Genomic DNA, 18,475 nt, shown 5'->3' with positions numbered 1-18,475 from the left:
GAATTCAGCCATTATATGTAATTCCTAGTACATGGTGTTGGGAGAAGTGGTTATTTATTTCATTTTATTTATGAGTCTTTTGCCCTATGAGTGCAAGCAAAATTGAATGCTTCCTTTCCCTTCTCCCACCTGCAGCCCCATATACTCACCACCACCAAAAACCTCTCCAGAGGCTCATGTGAACCTTCAGAACATTGTGTCCTATCCTACCAGATTGCACTGGAAGTGGGAAATGACCCAAACCAAGTTGAGAAACCTGTTCCTGCTCACACAAGCCTCCCAGTTCTCCCACTAAAGACCAGTAAGACATGGTTCATGATGTTCTGCAGGTACCCCTAACTCCCTGGGGAATGTTTGGTGGGATAGCAAGAAGAGGGGGAAAAGAACGATCCATTGCAAAAGCATGACTTCTCCTTGAGTGCTCGGGGTGAGACTGATGCAAAATAAACTGCTGCAGTTTCTTCTTTTTACAGATTTTGCTCTGTACCAGCCTTAGCTGATTCAGCAAACTTGCAGATTCTGGCCAGTGAGCTAGATCTCTCAGAAAGTAAAGGCAGGGCTTAATGATTGCAAAGGCAAGGTTTGAAACATGGGTCATCCTCCCCTTCCATTGGGATAAGAGACCTTGGTCAAGCACAGTATGACCTTAAGTCTTCAGAGTCTCATCCTCATCCCATTGCCATTATCAGAGGAAGAGAGAACAGAATCCAAGGGAGTAAATGGTTGTTTTCTGGCTATTTGACATCCAATCATAGGGCAAAAACTTGACAGCTAAAAACAATAGCAACTAATCATTAATAGTAAATTAATAAGATCATAAGATGTGCTCAACTAACCTCTTCAGAATGTGTGGGTTGTTATCACTAGTTGGCCATAACAACTAGTTATGGAAGCTATCACCTAATCTTTGTACTGTTTCCATCTCCTGACTGGGGTAGAATTTTGCAAATTGGATATCTGTCTCACCATAGCATGATGTTTCTCTCATCATTACTTCTCCCCAGAAAGACTGCAGATCCATTACAAGATCAAGGTATATACTGGAAAGCTGTAAGGGTTTGCATTTACCAAGGGATTCAGGCTTCTGATGCTTCCCCCTGCATCCTTCTTAGCAGATCTTTCTCTAAATCCCTTTCAGCAAACATTCCACATACTAGGGGAACTGTCACACTGGTTACTCCTTTAGTAACTGATGGATTCCAGGAATTAGTCCAAACTTCTTTTCATACTGTATCATTAAACCTGGAGTATTTGTCTTAATCAAAATGCAATAAACATAATCAATTTTCTGCTAACAAAATTTAACTTTTAGAGCTGCCATTATCATCAAGTGGCAACAGACCTCCTGCAGAGACAGCTATAAAGTTACCAAGGGACCAGGAATAATAAATCCTAGTCTGAATGTGTCTGTGTAAGCACGGACTGCAATCGGAACATGCCAAGAAGATCACTACAGCTACAGCTATGAATCGGGTGACTTGTTGCCTCTTTAGGCCGCTCGTAAGGTAAAAACAGTAAAGTGTTTTTAATAACCATTGAAAATCCTTCCAGAGTAGGCAACATGAAATATTAGAAACACAAACAATTTATTGTTGAATAGAACACTGAGTAACCAGTGAAAAAAGGAAGTGATGGCTCTTTGTCAAAACTTCATTTCTCATGGTCTTCTACATGATCAGTCATGTTTGAGAACATGTGAGAGTTGTATCAAAATACTGTCCAGCAAGGACCTCCATAAAAAGTGTACATTATGGCTTTGAGAGTAGTGAAGGCTACACACTGCTAACAAGGACTAATATGCCTTACATATTTTATTCCAATCTTTTCACTTAAAAATAAATATTGGGCTACCATATTATTTATTTTTTATCTTTAATCTGGCCAATAATCAATGCCCTCTGGGCAGATGGCAAACATGAAAGCCAGTGTGGTGGAGTGGTAAGAATGTTGGACTGGGAATTGTGGGATCTGGATTCTAGTCCCCACTAAGCCATGAAGCTCACTGGGTGACTTTGGGCCAGCCACTGGCTAGGCATATTTAGGTCATTTAGTACAGAATGAAGCAGGATCTCACAGAATCAACTTGAACACTGTGAAGAATTTAAGCAACTTTCTTGTATTTGGTGAGTTGATAACAGCAGTCTCAATCCTGAAAAGCCACTTGAAGTCACATAAGAGATTGTGAAAGCACCTAAGGCAGGGTGGGCAACTTGTGGCACTCTAGGTGCTGTTGATATATAGCTCTCATCATTTATTTATTTAGAAAACTTCTATGCCGCCCCATTCGCTGAAGCCTCGGGGTGGCTCATCCCTCCCCATTGGCGATGTTGATTAGCGTTGATGGGAAGGTGCAATGAAACATCTGGGGAGCCACAAGTTGCCCTCTTTGACCATTGCTGAAGTTATATAAAGAAGGCTTGGATGCATACATGAGCTTCTGCGTACCTCTGTTTAACATAACTTTTACAAAATATGGCGAGATGGCTTAATATGTGGGCGATCTGTTCCTTCCATTATGAATTACTTGGATTTCTAGAATCAAGGCAATGTTCATAAAGTGTTTCCAGATGAGGCTTTTTATGATGCATTTGCCCTGCCTCATTCATGAGAGTTTACAGAGGATCAGAGAAGGCCACTCTCCACTTGTAATCCTCCCATATTTTCCCTTTCCACAAAAAAATATCCATTAAAGATGCACAAGGAGCCCTGTCTGGAAGTACAAAGTCTGGCAGTTACATTTATCTGCTTTTGCACAATCTGCCCATTAATTACTTAAAGCCACACATCAGGATTTCTTTTAGTCTACACATTTGTGGTACCAGACAGCCACCATAAGCTAGGACAATGCTCGTCTGCTGCCAACTTGTAGGTATACTCACTTAGACCAAATGGTTTCTCATAAACCTTCCAAGAAGCCCATTCCACACAGGAAAACAAAGGTTCCACAGGGCCTTTGTTATCAACCAAAGGTCACATTCAAGGATCAATCTGATGGTTCATGTTGGTCATTGTGAACTTAGATACATGTAAACTTTACACCAGATTATCGCACCCCTGCCTCTTGAGCCTCACAGCCATTTTGTCACAGTATTTACATTTCCTCCTATGTATATGGGTATGCCTGCCTGCCTGCCTATAAATAAAACTATCTACCATTCCTATACCTCCCAATAGCCTCAGAGGACATGCATTTTACCTGTTAACATGCCATGAGCAAAATGTAGTTGCCCAGAATCCACCGGATGCTAAAGAAGCAACCAGATTACTCCTGTACAGAATTCAGCCAAAGAGGAAGAAGAGAAAGTTCTCTGGGATAATATGCTTTAACATGGACTACATTTCACAGAATCCCTTGGCTATTCTACAGGTTTCCAGTCTGTGGAAATTACATGCAGGGGCCAGGGACATATAACTTACACAATGTAATGCCAGAAAAAATATGCTCCTCTACTAACCTCACATAATTTGCACCTTTGGGTTTTCAGGATCTAAGGCCACTGCTACATACTTCTATGCGCCCATAGAAGTAATTTCCAATGTGTCTATGAGGCTTACTCCATAGCAAGCATGATTAGGATTGCCAAAGGCAATCATTCAAAATGCGCACTATTTGAGCATTTAAGGCCAATTTTTGTGGAGCTGGATCTAAATATATTTGCATATGGCAAGTTCTATGAAAAGAAATGTTACTAATTGATGTGGATAGAACACAATGTGTTCTCCAAGCATTTAGTCTTCCGAATGACACCCAACATTAGCCTAATCAGAAAGTGCTCATACACTGAAATAGTCACTTTATATCCCTTAGAAAATATTTGTATTAAAATATGTATTTCACATTAAAAATAAAATCCTTCACGAAGACCACTCCCCAAAATAAAATTATTTTTATTTCATTTTCCCTGCAGGAATGTGAAACAAATCTCTGAACTATAGGAAATAAGTAGTACCAAAATTTTGGAACTAAAGTCAAAATAATTTTCATATCACTTCCAAAGCATAATAAAAAGAACAGCAGATGTTTTCCTAAAAAGCTTGCCCAAAGAAATCCATGGTCCAAAAGAGAAGTGATTTATCTATATTCACAGAAGGGAATGTGCAATTCCAGATTATAAACAGATATAATCATGTACTTTAGCAATGGGAACCTGTACTTCTAACTAAAAAGAAAACCACTACTGAACATATAACCATGACAAAAACAAAAAGTTGTTTGGCTATATTAAATTTAGCTAAGTTCTAACCCACAATGCATAAAATGAAGACAAAACAAGTCAACGTTATGAATGCACCACATCTGTGATATTTCTATCTTGTTACTGCCTGCTTCCCACTTGGCTAAAGATATAGCAGTTCATAAAATAAGGTTCTATGTCCATAGATCTTGCAGAGAACACAAGCTGTTTTGAGAGTTTTGGCAAAGATACAGAGCAATATGAGACAACTGACCATCTCTGCTTCCAAATCTAAAACAGATGAAAGGGATAATGAGGGACAAGGGAAACAGATAAACAGGAAAATATTGTAACTCTTTTTGCATTCAGTCCTCTCCCAGTATTGACCTGTATAATCACTAAAATCATTGGAGATCTTTACTGGTTGTAACACAACCTAGAGATTGATTTCTTGTGGGCACACCTCTGATGAAATAACGCATCACTTTTTTGGGAGCTACCTACTATGGGATGTTTCAGATGCTAATTAAAGACCTATCTCTTTACCCAGGATTTTCCCTACTTAAGAAATGGGTCAGCTGCTCCAAGGTCTTTTTAAGCCCCAAGAGTGCTATTCCAAGTTTAAGAAAAATATGCTAATTTTTCTGGGGTAGGAATATATGGAGAGGGGGTTTAAGATTCCCATGCTGATGTAGGACGTGTCCCATTCTTCCAAAGTTTCTTACGTAGAATTCCTATAGTAGAATCAAAAATACAGTATATTCTAGGTAAATAATTGTCTATCCATAAAAGAAATCCAAAGAGTGAATTCATACATGCACATACTTGACTGCACACATCGTATTAACTTCCATGCATCCAACTGGCCATATCAGCTTTTCAGTATGGAATGTGATCATGCAACCTATTATTACATTTATACCCCATCTTTCTAAAGAACATATCCACCTATGCTTCCTAGGTTTTCGCAATTTCATGGCAATGAAGTTCCTGGAGTGAGCACATTTTATACACCATCTGCACAGATATTGCCCTTTTTCTCTTTCAGCTACAGGTGTCTTTGTATTCTTCAGATCTTTTGGGGACCTAGATGCAACTGCTGTGAGAAGGAAGCCATTGACTTTCATCCAATTACTTCTCAAAAAAGCTAAGCACTAAAATGAGAGCATTAAAAACTTTTGCATGATTTTAGTATTACCTTCAGAAATAGTGTTCAGGAAATACAATGTCTACTAATTGCTAGATATTGTTCTTTTCACTTCTACTAAGAAAGCTGAATATTTGGCCACACACTTACATGCAAAGTTTGAAAACAGCAAGCAAGAAATCATTATAAGGAAAAGACTAACTTCCAAATACATAACTTCCCATGCCACAAATAATCTATAGGTTTTAAATGCTAATTGTACCTTGCCAGGATCGGAACCTGTCCAACTTTACAGAGAAAAGGCCCATGCATAGGTTGCAAGGCCAAACTTAAAATTTCCTTGAAATCCTTGCAAAATAGGATCTATAAGCCAAAAATTACAAATTGTGAAGATTTCATGACTAGCAAAATGTGTGCCAACTTCCATTATTTAACATAATTTGATGATACACATTAGTATAGACAGCAGTTTATTAAAGCCTCATTGCTAGCCATTAAAATGTAATTTATGCTTCTAATTACAACCATACACATGACCATTCATCCATCAAAATATCAGGAAAAATGTGTTTTGTTTTTTTAAGAACTCACAGGCTGAGGCACTTATTTTGTGTGAAGAAACACTCAAGGTTAATTTGCTTCCCAATCAGTAGTTTTTTATATAGAATACCAGCTAAAAATAAAGCTGTTGCAGAAACCAGTCTAAGAGAAATAAATACACATTTAATTGCACTAATAGCACAATTATATGATCTATACAATTATCCCAAGACTACTCTTCCTACTTTGTAGGAAAAGTTTAATTGCACAGCATGGTTGGTACTTTTACATAACTATTCTCGCAACATCTTGAACAGCTATTACCATCATTCCATCTTCATGCAAAAGTCCCCAGGGTTTTACTCCTTGCTTCACCAAATTAGGAGAGTGTTTGATGGTAGGACCAAACTAGAAATTATGTAGGATACAGAAAACTATCTGGCATTTTCCCTTCAGAAATGAAACACAGCCATTAGAGACTGCCAGTTTGGGGAAAAGAGCTCCTTAACCACCCTTTTCTGTTCATTTTCCTGCGCAAAACCAGTCCCTCACTGGTACTTTTCCATTGCATGTGTACAGAATCACACTAGGACTTTGGAGGTAGCCTAATCCTAATGCCACAGTAATTTTAAGAGAGCTAAAACTGCCTACTTAGCAATATGCCCAATTGTGTTCAGTGTATCTTAATTAGAAGTAAGTTTACAAAGAATTGTAGCCTTAGGTAGGCTTGTTACCTGCAAATGTAGCACTAATGTATCCCAGCTCTTCTACTGTATTTCATATTTTGAAATGATGCATATTATGATAGAATTCCACTTAAAGTGGACACCACTGATTAAAAAGCAGCAAACCATATGACGATTTCCTTGTGATTCCAGCAGGAAGGAAAATTGGCTATAAGCATTAAGTACAAGTGCCAATGAATCATTACTTGCCAAACCTGTTCCAAGCTACTAGAACTGGAAACTCGGTTGTTCTGCTCTTGAGCACAAAATGCAAAACAGACATCGTATGATATGGTTTTCATTATTTACTCTAAGAAGCCTCAGTAGCTTACAGTTCACTGATACAGGTGCATATAAAGACATATAGCAATGAACAAAAGTATGTCAAGTGAAGGAATGAATTAGTCAAAGGGGCAAATATTCAACCTAAACTCTGATCATAAGAACTGTGCCAGAGAAACTTGTGCAGGAAAATGCCATCTTATTTATCTTTTATACCAAAGTCCATGGCCCAGTTTGCACACTATCAAGAAGCCAGTATGATTTAATTTTCCTGTGGAGGTCTCTCATTGTAGCTGTGGGCATTATTTTGAATATTTGACATGTAGTGGAAAGTACCGCAGCTTCTTGTTCTGTGCAAGCCCAGTAAGAATAGGTTGTTGGGATGGTTGACAAGCCACCTGTAATCCTAAAATAATAATGAGTTAAAGGTGGTTTGTCAATTACTGGAGCAACCTACCCTTGCTGGGTTTGCATTTAATGAGCAGTCACAGCAATAATGCTTGGATTGGCAACCTGGCATTTGCAGGCACTGCGACCTACTGAGGCTAATAAACCAGTGCAGCTGAACTAATCATGCAAACAGGTCCATGCACCATGCCATTAGTTCTTACAATTTTGGGGGGGAAAGTGCTAGGAACTAGAAAGATGTAAAATCCTATGAAGACCACCACACATGTACATTTATGTAAGCTCAAGGCCCGGATGCATTGCTATATATCCTTATTCACCCTCTGTGACAACTCTGTCAACACACACACAAAGATGCAAAACTTAACTCAGTAAAAAATGAGAAAGACACTTCCACTTTGTAGTAGATAAAAAATGGTGACTGGAACTTTTTTAATTGATCCAGGGCTATTGCTTTCTAGTAGGAATATATTCATATATGCAATCATCAGTAATTATTTTTATCACTTATTTCCTCCCTTAGCAACTTGCTTTAAGCTAAATATAATTTTAATGAACACATTGTTGCTGAATTTTGGGTTTGTTCAGGCTCAATAGGATAAAAGGAAATAAAGCAACTTGCTTAGACAATTACAATAAGGAATTATCTAATGATGAAGGATCAGCTGATAAAGAGAGGAATGCATAAAGAATACAAAGCCAGTTCTTAGCATTTTATTGTTTGGCCATTTGACAATAATTTTTCACAGTGGAAATAAATTATCTTAAAGGTCTAATGGTCTGGATCCAGTAATTTTATCCCACTTGAAATCAACAGTAAATTATTCAATTTCAGTGGGACTAAAGTGTGTGTAATGTAGCCAGAACCTGTTAACACATTCGATCTAGCTTCTCTTCTGCCAAGACCATTCTCCTCAGAATCCTGCCTCTGGCAGAAAGTGTTGTAAAGAGAGCTCTTCACTGATACCATTTACCACCTAGTATCTCCCCGCTACACTTTGAAGTTCCACAACTGCTTGGAGCAGATTCTGTGGTGATATAGGGAATGGCCTCCTTCATTCTGCCAATGGAGTGGTACATTTCTATATACCCCCATTGGCAGTATACCCCCATTACATAATATATTTGCACTGGAAGTAAAAATGACAAAACTGAGCCTGTCCTTCTTTGGGCACATAAGGCATGACTCACTGGAGTAAACAGTAAGACTAGGGAACAATAAATGTGGAAGATGGATGGAAGATCAAATATGAGATGGGTTGTTTCCATAAAGAAAGCCACAGGCTTGAGTTTGCCAGAGCTGAGCAGGCTGACTAGGACAAGACATTGTGGGTGTACTCATTCATAGGATTGTCATGGGTGGCAAATTACTTGATGGCATGTAATAACAAATCTAGATAAAATGATAAAAACGTGTGGCAATTCTCCCTGCAGACAGCCATTTTCATTTAATAAAAGGATTACTGAAGGATGCACTGAAGCTCTCATTCCACAGATTTAGTTCTTCTTACTGTTAGAAGACACAGAGGTCCTTTGAAAATTTCAATAAATGTACAGCAAGATAGTAATGAGTTTACTATACTGGATGTAGCTAGGCACTAACAATAAATTATTTAACTGTAATGCTTTCCATGACATATGATTTCTGCTTTATTCATAAAATACAAGGCAGGTTCAATTCCATAATTTAACATCATTTTTTATGCTATATCTGTGCCATACTACAGCAGGTAAACTTCCAGTCACAGATCTTCACAATGTTGTCTTTCAGTTGGAGAAAGTGGTAGTCTCTTCACTATTTCAGCAGCAATCTTCAAATAGGCTTGAGCCTATAAAAGTGTTTTAAAAATCCATATGTTAGTTTAGAAAATGTTAAACCAGAATGAAACAGTATAAATTCACATGTGAAAGAGTTTACAAACTGACTGTCCTGTCACCAGCAAGGCAGAGTGAGCTGTGTTGTCGTGAAAACATTATATTTGTATGGAGAAAAGTATTAACAGCAGAATGTTGATAAATAATGAAGCAAAATATCAGGCTGTGTAAGTTGCTCTACATCAGGGGTCCTCAAACTTTTTGAATAGGGGGCCAGTTGAAAGGTCCCAGCGATGGGCATGGGCCGCCAAGGCAGTGCGGGTAGGGGGCATGGGCTGGGGGAGTGCACGTGCATGCGCGTGCAGAAAGCCAGGGCCATGCCTCCGCAGAAATCATTTTCTCCCAACGAGTCCAAAATGATCTCCCTGCGAGCAAGCCGGTGCCTCAAGGCCGGCTTGCTCACAAGGAGTTCCTTTTCTCCAAGCGAGTCCAAAACGATCTCCTTGTGAGCAAGCCAGCACCTTGCCACGTGCACACGTGCATGGCGAGCCGGATCCAGCCCGTGGGCCATGGTTTGAGGACCCATGCTGTACATACCAGAAAAGCTTTTTGTCAACAGCAGAGAAGGGGTCCTGGATTTAGGAATTCTAAGCAGGCAGAGTAAAAAAAAGATCTCATGTGATAAAGAGAGGCAGAGGAAAGTACCATGAAATGGTTACTGAACAGACATGGGGAAGGCCTATATGGTTCAGGAAGAAAAATAAGTCACCAGGACTTAATTTCTAATGGTGTATGTGCCTGCCAGTAGTGCAGCATCATGGTATTATAATTATCCTCACTAGTCATGGTTTGTTGTGCCATTCGAACCATTCAAAACCATTTTGCAAACTGGGGGTTCTGTGGTAGTTTGTAAAGCACCCCTTGCTGGGTTCAGATGATGTGAGAAGCTGAGTTATGGTGCTTTGGTAGAGCACATCTGTTGCATGCCAGGTGGGAAAATAAGGCATCTGTGTAAACCAGATCAGTAAATGAGTGAGCAGCCTTCAGGAAGAACCCAAGAAGACTCAAAGAACATGGTAAGAACCAAGGCAAATGTAGCTAGGAAAAAACTTCACAGTGGAGCTTAGAATAGGAGAGACCGGTTGCTATTGACAAGAAAAGAGGACAAGCAAATTAGATTTTATGGCCTGGGTACCAAATACTGGAGATGACAAGGAGGCATCGGGAGTAGGGGACTTAAATTGGTTGATTTGGATAAATTTGTCAAAATGTTTGGCTGGAGGTTTCCAGTACAACATGGTTCTGTGTCTTAAAATGTGTTGTTCAGAAAACTTAGACAAAAAAAAAAAAAAAAAGTGCAGAAATACTTACTACTAAGGACCTTACTTATACAATCACATGATATATGTCCAGAACAGAACAATGTTTAAGAGTATATTAAGGTATTAGGAACACAATTGGGATTGGTGCTTTAGTTTATAAGTACAGAGTTATGCAATCGGTCTTAGCCTGGAGAGGACTCATGTGCTGTTACTATCCTAAAAGAGTCAAAATTCCTTTGTCCAAGAAGGTTGTGTGAAGTGCTGCAAAAACAACTAAAAGATAGCTCAAGGAACAGTCTCATTACATCCACATAATCTCTCCTCAACACTAAAAGGTCTGCAGAGCTGCTGTCATTGAACGAAACTGATCACAGTTTTAGATTTTAAAGCCACTTTGATTCATCATGAAACCATGCCTTCCAGTGTAGTACAGCAGTCAACTGAACCGAAACCAGTCAGTCTGCACAACAAACCAAATGACTTGTTCCAAGAAATCCAGGACAAACCTTATACCTTACATCTTTTGAAAGCTGCCCTAAAGATAGATTTAAAACCATTTCCCTTGTCTTGCTGTGCATTGCCTTCAAGAGCAGCAAGCCTAATGTCCCCAAGGAGTTTGCTAGCAAGGCCTAATGAAGGCAGCCTCTTGCTTGTCCGAAACTTCTCATAGCCAAAAGTACATGGCATACAAATAACCTGAAGCCACAGCATATTGAGACAGATCACTGGTTAATCTAATTTGATCTTCCGTGCTGTGGCTGTCTAGCAAGACCCTTCTAAAAACCATGTTCTGAGGCCATGTGTGGCCAAACATATGGGGGTTCCATTATTAGTTATTATGGCTAACAGATGTTGATGACCTAATTGCTTTAAATTGGTCTATTTTCTTTTTAAATAGCAGGATATGGGATGGGATATAACTCACTAGAAGAGTTAGAGAAGTGAGCTAAATGCAGTCATCCCACTTTGTGTAATGCATCTTCATAAGCTGTGAGCCAACTAATCAAATGGCTTGCCAAGTATCATACACCAACCACAGCACTGCTTTCCTTTAAAAATGCAGACTCCTCCTGTTTTTCCTCAGACTATCATGACAGTAAAGAAGCATACAGCATATTAGTAGTAGTGACCTTGTGAGCTGTTCTCCTCCGCTCAGCTCTCCCCCAAACAGGCCTCTATCCAACAAAGAGTTGTAGCCAACTGACTTGTGGTGGCTTTGACAGAACGGAGAAGGGAATAGGTGGAAGAAAGGGTTTTGCTTGGCCTCAAGATTGCCAAGTGTGGATCACTACTATATTGACAGGCATGAAAAGACAGAAAAGATCAGCTAGCCTACATTCCCTTTACATAAACGGAATATGTAAACATATTGAACTTTTTCTCCTACTCGTATTCTTTTTAATGGGCCATTTATTTGATCATAAAAAGCTGGATTCAACCATTTGTGCCATCATTACTAAGCAACACAAAAGGGACTGAAGTGAAACAAGAGAATTTAAATGGGGAAAGGAGAAATTTACAGTTCTCATTTATCATTCAAAATGGTTTCCATATTAATATGGTATGTGCTCAATTCAGATATTTTCCCTTTCTCTTGCACTGGAGTTTCTAATGGGAATTGCTATAGCTCATCTTTCCTCACAGCAAGGAGTACATTTTCTGTAGCAAAGGAAAAGTAGACAGGTTCACATTAACAACTTGCCAGCTAACCATTTGGAGGCCAAAGAGAACAAAACTGAGAAAGTTATAAACTCAAGATATAAACTACAGGTGCCCAACAAAGTCCATTTGGGCCAAATTTTCCTCAGAACTCAGGCATAAATTCTGTTGCTCTGAAGTGTTACAGGTTTATGGGGCACCAAAATCTTATACCAGATTCTCTCAAAAGCTCATTCCAAATTTCTTCTATGGAACAGCCGCTTGAGGGATTAGTGGGAACATTTCTTATACAGGAGTGAATCTTGGGACATGCCATAGTTTTCACACTCACAAGTGCTTGTACTTAGTGAAAAGAGAACTTAGTGAACTACAAGTACCTTTGGAAAACAATGGGAAAAAAGATCAGGTTTTGTACATGTTCCGAATTGAGTAATAATGTTAGTCAAAACTTATTCTATAGAATATTTTCTTTCCCTTTGCAATAATCCCTCACCATTCAGTTTCTGGACACTAGTCAAACTTTAGAAAGAGCTGTGCAAATGCCCCCAGAGGCAGATCTTTACCTTCTAAGCTATAAAAACATTTCAGGGAATTGATTCCTATTGACCTATTATAAACTGAGCAGATTCCACTCCAAAGCCATGCAATTATACAATCAATTTGAAAATATTTCTGGAATAAGAAAACAAATGGGCATCATATTTTCAAGGGAGCAAATTGATTCCTTGAGAAATATGTTAATTGTAAAATGTTTTAAAAGGGTGTCGCCGTTGTTTCATCATGGGAAATTATTTGATTAAGAGATAAAGGCATGAAGGTTGTAAGAAACTTAGATTTCATCTTAGGCAGGCCAATTTTCAATAGTACATCCATTTCTTATCTTTGTATGGAAGCTTTTTGTCCCACTAAAATGCTTTGAGACCATAAAATGCTAGGTGGGTTGCACAAATTGCTTTTCATTTTAGAAGTGTATCCCTTTCCTAGTAAAAATGTGCATGTTGAGTATTCCATTTAACATTAGATAGGACTTGGTGCTCCCTTGCACACTTTCAGCTTTTCAACTACCAAACAAGCACTGAGAAAAGTTTTCAAGGTTTATCTGTTAAATCTTAATCCATTTTTCTTCCCTTCCCCATTTAATACACAAGGTTCTTGGCTGACCTGCCTCTTATTCAAATCATGGCTAAACAGTAATTAAACAGATATACAGAGCCAAGAAGCCTACGTTTTATAATTCTAAAAGATGCACTAAGCCCTGGTGAAATTCTGTTAGCACAAAAAGAAAGATTTATAATCAGACATAATCCTACCTCTGCCATTTTCCACCACAATCTTTTTTTTTAAAAGCTTTACTAAATTAAACTCACCACATCACTCTCAGGCTCTGCAACTACAACTGGTTTACCAGCATCTGATGTCTCCCTTATCTGAATGTGCAATGGAATGTCACCTGTATTAAGAACACAAATAGACATGAAGACTCAGTGTTACATACATGACTTTATTAGTGTTGAAGTCACCTGAAATCTTATTTTAATATAGCAAATTGCATCAGAAATGAAAATCACTTAGAATATAAGCACAGCTAAAGTACTACTTTTTTAAAGATCTATAAACTCTACAAAAGCAGAATCTCTCTTTCCTTGTTTGAAAAAAAATCACCCAATAATTGAAAGAAAAATTAATAGATAACCTATGCAGAATTACAAAAGAAAGTGTAGCAGAACTGCATGCAACATTGGCTGTTCTATTTTCTTCTCAATGCAACAATATTCATTTTACTATGGAGCAACAAGCTGACTGTAGAAGAATTCATTCTGTAGCATAAAATTTGGGGTGCATGCTATGCCAAAAATCGAGTCAAAATCTTAGCTGCACACAGACAGTGCATTGCATGCACATAAAAATTAGTCTACAGTAAATCATTCCAGCTTACAACTTATTCACGCATTACATTATTTCTTCAGTAATGTAGTTCATTCCCTAATGATTTCCAGTAGCATAACATTCTAATCAATATTCAAATACATGCTTAAATATTTAATTGCCAAAATGAAAGGAAGTGTTATTGTTATTAGAGAACTACTGATTTAATTATGCGCTAGTTACATATTCAATTAATTTTCCCTCCCAATAGTTAACTGTATATTGTGCTTTTCTAATCAGCAAGGAATTGCCACAGAAATAACAAAAAGCATAACAAGCGATATAGTCTCATTATATTTTAAATGTCTTTATGCTAAATCAACTTTCCAGATTTCTGTGATTATAACATTTTACAATAGCTGAATACAAAACCCAAGATATTCATAATATGAGAGATAGGAATCAGTATTTCTCTTCACTATTTAAGTTGTACAGACAACAACTTTAAGATTTGATTATTTATTTATGCATTTTTATATCGCTCAAAAGCTGTTACAGCAATTAAAACCATAAAATAGCCATAAAATACAAAACAATATAGAAGTTTAAAGTACAAAATAAAAACAGCATGGTGAAAATTTAAAATACAGTGACAGATTTAAACAGCAGGAGCTAAAAAGCTAATATTCCTGAGAAAATGATGTGGTCATCTTCTCTCCAGGAAGGTCATTCCACAACCAGGGTGCCATTACAGAAAAGGCCCTCTTCTTAGCAATACTGACCTTGATGTTACACTATGATGACAATTAACATAAGCATCTTAAGGCACTCAGTTGCCAGAAAGTACAAGACATTTCCTCCATGCTCTCCAAGTCTTCTCCATAAATAAATTGCTGTGTTAAAGCAGCGATATCTATCACTTCCATACTTTTTATATGCCATCTACTGATGGTATTTCACATACATTTTATGACCACAAGAGAGAGGCCCTTATCGGTGGTGGCATTGTTAAGTATGCACTTCCCAAAGAGGCCTACACGGCCATCCTTTTGGTAACAAAGACCTTTCTTTCCTCCCAGACATTCTAGAGACTTCATTTTGGAATTCTGGGGGCTGTGCACATGCGCAAGCACACACTTCCTATGCTGTTTGTCACTTTATATCCTATTTTAGTCTTTGAACTGTTTAAAATCCACTCAGAACATGCTTGTTATTGGGCAAATTAAAAATGCCATAAATAAATATCCCACAATTGTTGTGGTGGCACAAAGTATTGCTGACACCACCACAGAAGATTCAGGCTACAATGCTACAAAGCCCGGCAGCAGCAACTTGGACCTTTGCTACAAGGAAAGTGTGCTCAAGATATATCAGTTCCATCCAAGCTGTCAAGACACACCTAGATCCTGCAGCAATTCAACCTTTTCTTGACCCCCAGTGGATACTTTGCATCATGTATCTGATTCTTACATGAATTCTGTTGTAAAGTAACTGAAAGAAGGAGCTCTAGCTCCAAGTGAAAAGGAACAGTAATCTGTGAACCACAACAGATAGTGACATCCTGTTTCAAAATCTCTTTCTGTCTCATGGCTGGCTGACTCAAAAAAGTGCCTGCAGAGTTTTATCAGCTGCTTACACTTTTCCATACTACTTTATGGTGTAACAATCTGATTTTCCACCTGATACAGGTCATGCCTCGCTAATTATTTGATTCCAAGTATATTGCTGCAGGTTAGAAGAACAATGAATCATTTCTAATTGTGGGAAGCTTTGCCATTAGAGACTTCCTACCTATGGTCAGTACAACTCAAGGCTGAAACAAGGTCCCAGGCACTAATCCTCATTACTTTTCCAGCAGACAGCTAAGCTAACCCAACTGTGTACTTTTAATTACAGATTTCCTTGCTCGGCTAGGTCTCTGTCATCCTGATGTTTCTATGAAGCTTATGAGAACTGAACTTGCCTTTTCTTAATGAATAATCCAGGTGAACCAATGCAATTATAGCAATGCATGAAAATATGTATCATTATCAGGTACAATTATCTTATTTTGCAGCTTTATTAAGGTGTAATTTTTATATTAGATTATCAACTTGGAGCATTATATGCTTCAACTTAGAAAATGGTGAAATGAGCAGTTACTAAGCACTGAAGGACAAATGCTCCTTCTCCAAGCAATAATTATGTTGCTCTCCTCACTGATAACTTAGCCAGGCAGTCCTACCTGCCCCTCATGCAGCTGGGGACCTGGAAGATCTCATTTTGCCAGCAACCCTCTCCTTACAGGTAGTGGAAGATCACCTCAACTGTCTCTGGGGCATTCTCCCCAAAGGGGTGTGAAGATGCTACATATATGCATACACAAAGTAAAAAATAGACACTATATTACATATAGGTTTTGAAAACTAGTGACACTGATATATTTAGATATTTAGACCCGTAGGGCTATGTGCTCTACTATGAATCCCTAGGAGCCAGTAGTTTTATTCTGAAGGCAATGGAACAGAGTAAAACCCAATTACTACTCTTAGTAACAGCACAGGAAGGTGTCTTATCCTAAGTCAGACCAGGGGTTCACCTAGTCCAGTACAGGTAACACAGACTGACAGCACCTCTCCAAGCATTTAGGCAGAAGCTTCTCCACCCCTACTTGGAGATACTGGGGACTGAACCTAGAACGAGCCTGAGTCAGGGACGAGCCTTTTCCTGAGATGGAGTCACCCCTATACCTCAGATATTGCGATGGGGAAAGCAGCAGTTACATACTCCCCTTACTACCACTGAGCCATGTTTGGTTGGATTCATTTTGAGTTCTCCTCCAGCTGCAACTCCACCAGAGGGTTTGCTCCAGTGTGGCTGCAGATCACCAGGTGCTCTCACCTGCGACATTTGTTGCAGCTGGAAAGCAGGGCTGGTGGGGGCCTCCAGAGCTTCTAGCCAGCCAGCAGCACTACAGCAGGTCCTACAAAGAGGCACACCAGCCCCACTCTCCCAATGGCACAGTGGTAAGGAGAGACCTCTGAAGTAGCCACTCATCTTCCAAGGTTCCTCTCAAAATAAGCCAGAGGGCAGGCAGGTTCTTTGAAGAGCTGTGTCAGATGGAAAAAGTGGCCAGTGTGGCCCTACAAAGATTTGTGCTGGCCCAACTGGCTGGTCCTGGTCAGGGGGCAGGTCTTCCCTATAAGCCGACATTGTGGGAACATTGCCTCAGGAGATCACCCATGGCAGAGCTGATGGCAACAGAGGGCACAGGAGCAATGATATGGCAACAACAGCACCTTTGTGACCTCTTGTCAACCAATGTCAGAAGAGCTTGCACTGGCTGTAGCCAGCCTTTGTGAGCATACTTCCATTAGGAAAAGGAGATCCAATGAAACTTCAATGATAAGAGGGTGAGAATATTAGCACCCATATTTGAATCCATCCAAACATGTCCAACTGAAATCAGGAGATGTGAAGGATAAAGGCCAAATTTGCCTTCCATTCAGCAGGGTAACCATGAACATATTCAGCAGGTCTCCGGGAACACCATGGTGGCTTATTTCTCTCATTAGCCTCTCTGGATGTCACTTGCATGATGTCTAAGTTAGGGGATGGGGTGTTGCTGGGTGGTTGGGGGCACAATACAGGTTTGTCTAGACTTAAGAGCTTCCTTTGCATGTATTTCAATAAACAGCAACCAAATAATTCAAGATTGCATCCAACTTTCTTCTATTATTATTTCTAATACTTATTCAAAAATTTACATATTCTTACCTAAAACATCCAGACCGAGATTGCTGGCTAGGTTCCGCACTCCATCAGCTCCAAATATATGAGTTTCATGTTTGCATTTTGGGCACTGGAAAACACTCATGTTTTGAACAAGCCCTAAAACCTGGTAAATAATAACAAAAAATACTAAATAAAACTAAGTAAAGTGGCTGTTTCCTTTATTTTTTTAAAGAAATAAACTCAGAAATAAACCCATTGCACAGAAAAAAGGAACTGGTGCTAAATTGCACTGGCAAAGAAATCAACATAGGCTCCCTTAGTAGAGAGAGCCTAGGAGGAGCTACTGTGAAGGCCTGTTTCCACATCTTCACCTAACATTGTGCCTTTGGTATCCACAGTACCATGAGCTGTAGTACAAGAGCCTTCCAAAAAAAAAAAAAAAAAAAAAACAACCTGAGCCAGGCTCACATAGTCAGTCTTTCAGATAGCCCAGTGCACTTCACATCTGGAAATAACAGCAGCAATCCAGAGTCTCAAGCACCAAGATGTTTGAATTACTTTCTCTCAAATTCACATCTGCCAACTTTCCAAGATGTTCAGTGTGCACTTCTAACTATGAACAAACAAGTTTCACAAGCTCTTCTCCTTCTACATGGAGGTGTGAGCTGACCATCTAAAACAGTGCAATCCTATATACATTTTACTCTGAAGCAATTCCCACTGTGTCCAATGAGGCTTAATCTCTCAAATATATATGCTAAATCAGTGAGATGACTTGTTACCGTGGCTACCCATTCAATTAGAATTCTTTATCAGTAACCA

General features: G+C 39.0%; 1 protein-coding gene across 2 annotated transcripts in view; it reads right to left on the bottom strand.

Moving 5' to 3' along the window:
• Positions 1 to 6,877: 6,877 nt before the first annotated feature.
• The window catches only part of NUBPL (nucleotide binding protein like), a 58,016-nt gene continuing 46,418 nt past the window's right edge, over positions 6,878 to 18,475 (bottom strand). For both annotated transcript variants that reach the window (XM_044436633.1, XM_044436634.1), the window contains 3 exons: positions 17,696 to 17,816; positions 13,441 to 13,523; positions 6,878 to 9,106 (listed from right to left, as the gene is read on the bottom strand). In XM_044436633.1, coding sequence (XP_044292568.1) covers positions 9,020 to 9,106; positions 13,441 to 13,523; positions 17,696 to 17,816 — 291 coding nt within the window. In that variant the 3' untranslated portion in view covers positions 6,878 to 9,019. The remainder of the gene's footprint in view (positions 9,107 to 13,440; positions 13,524 to 17,695; positions 17,817 to 18,475) is intronic.

Source organism: Varanus komodoensis, unplaced genomic scaffold (assembly GCF_004798865.1).
Source record: "Varanus komodoensis strain SLA01 unplaced genomic scaffold, ASM479886v1 scaffold3, whole genome shotgun sequence".
NCBI lineage: Eukaryota > Metazoa > Chordata > Lepidosauria > Squamata > Varanidae > Varanus > Varanus komodoensis.
This window is presented reverse-complemented; position numbering and strand designations above follow the sequence as displayed.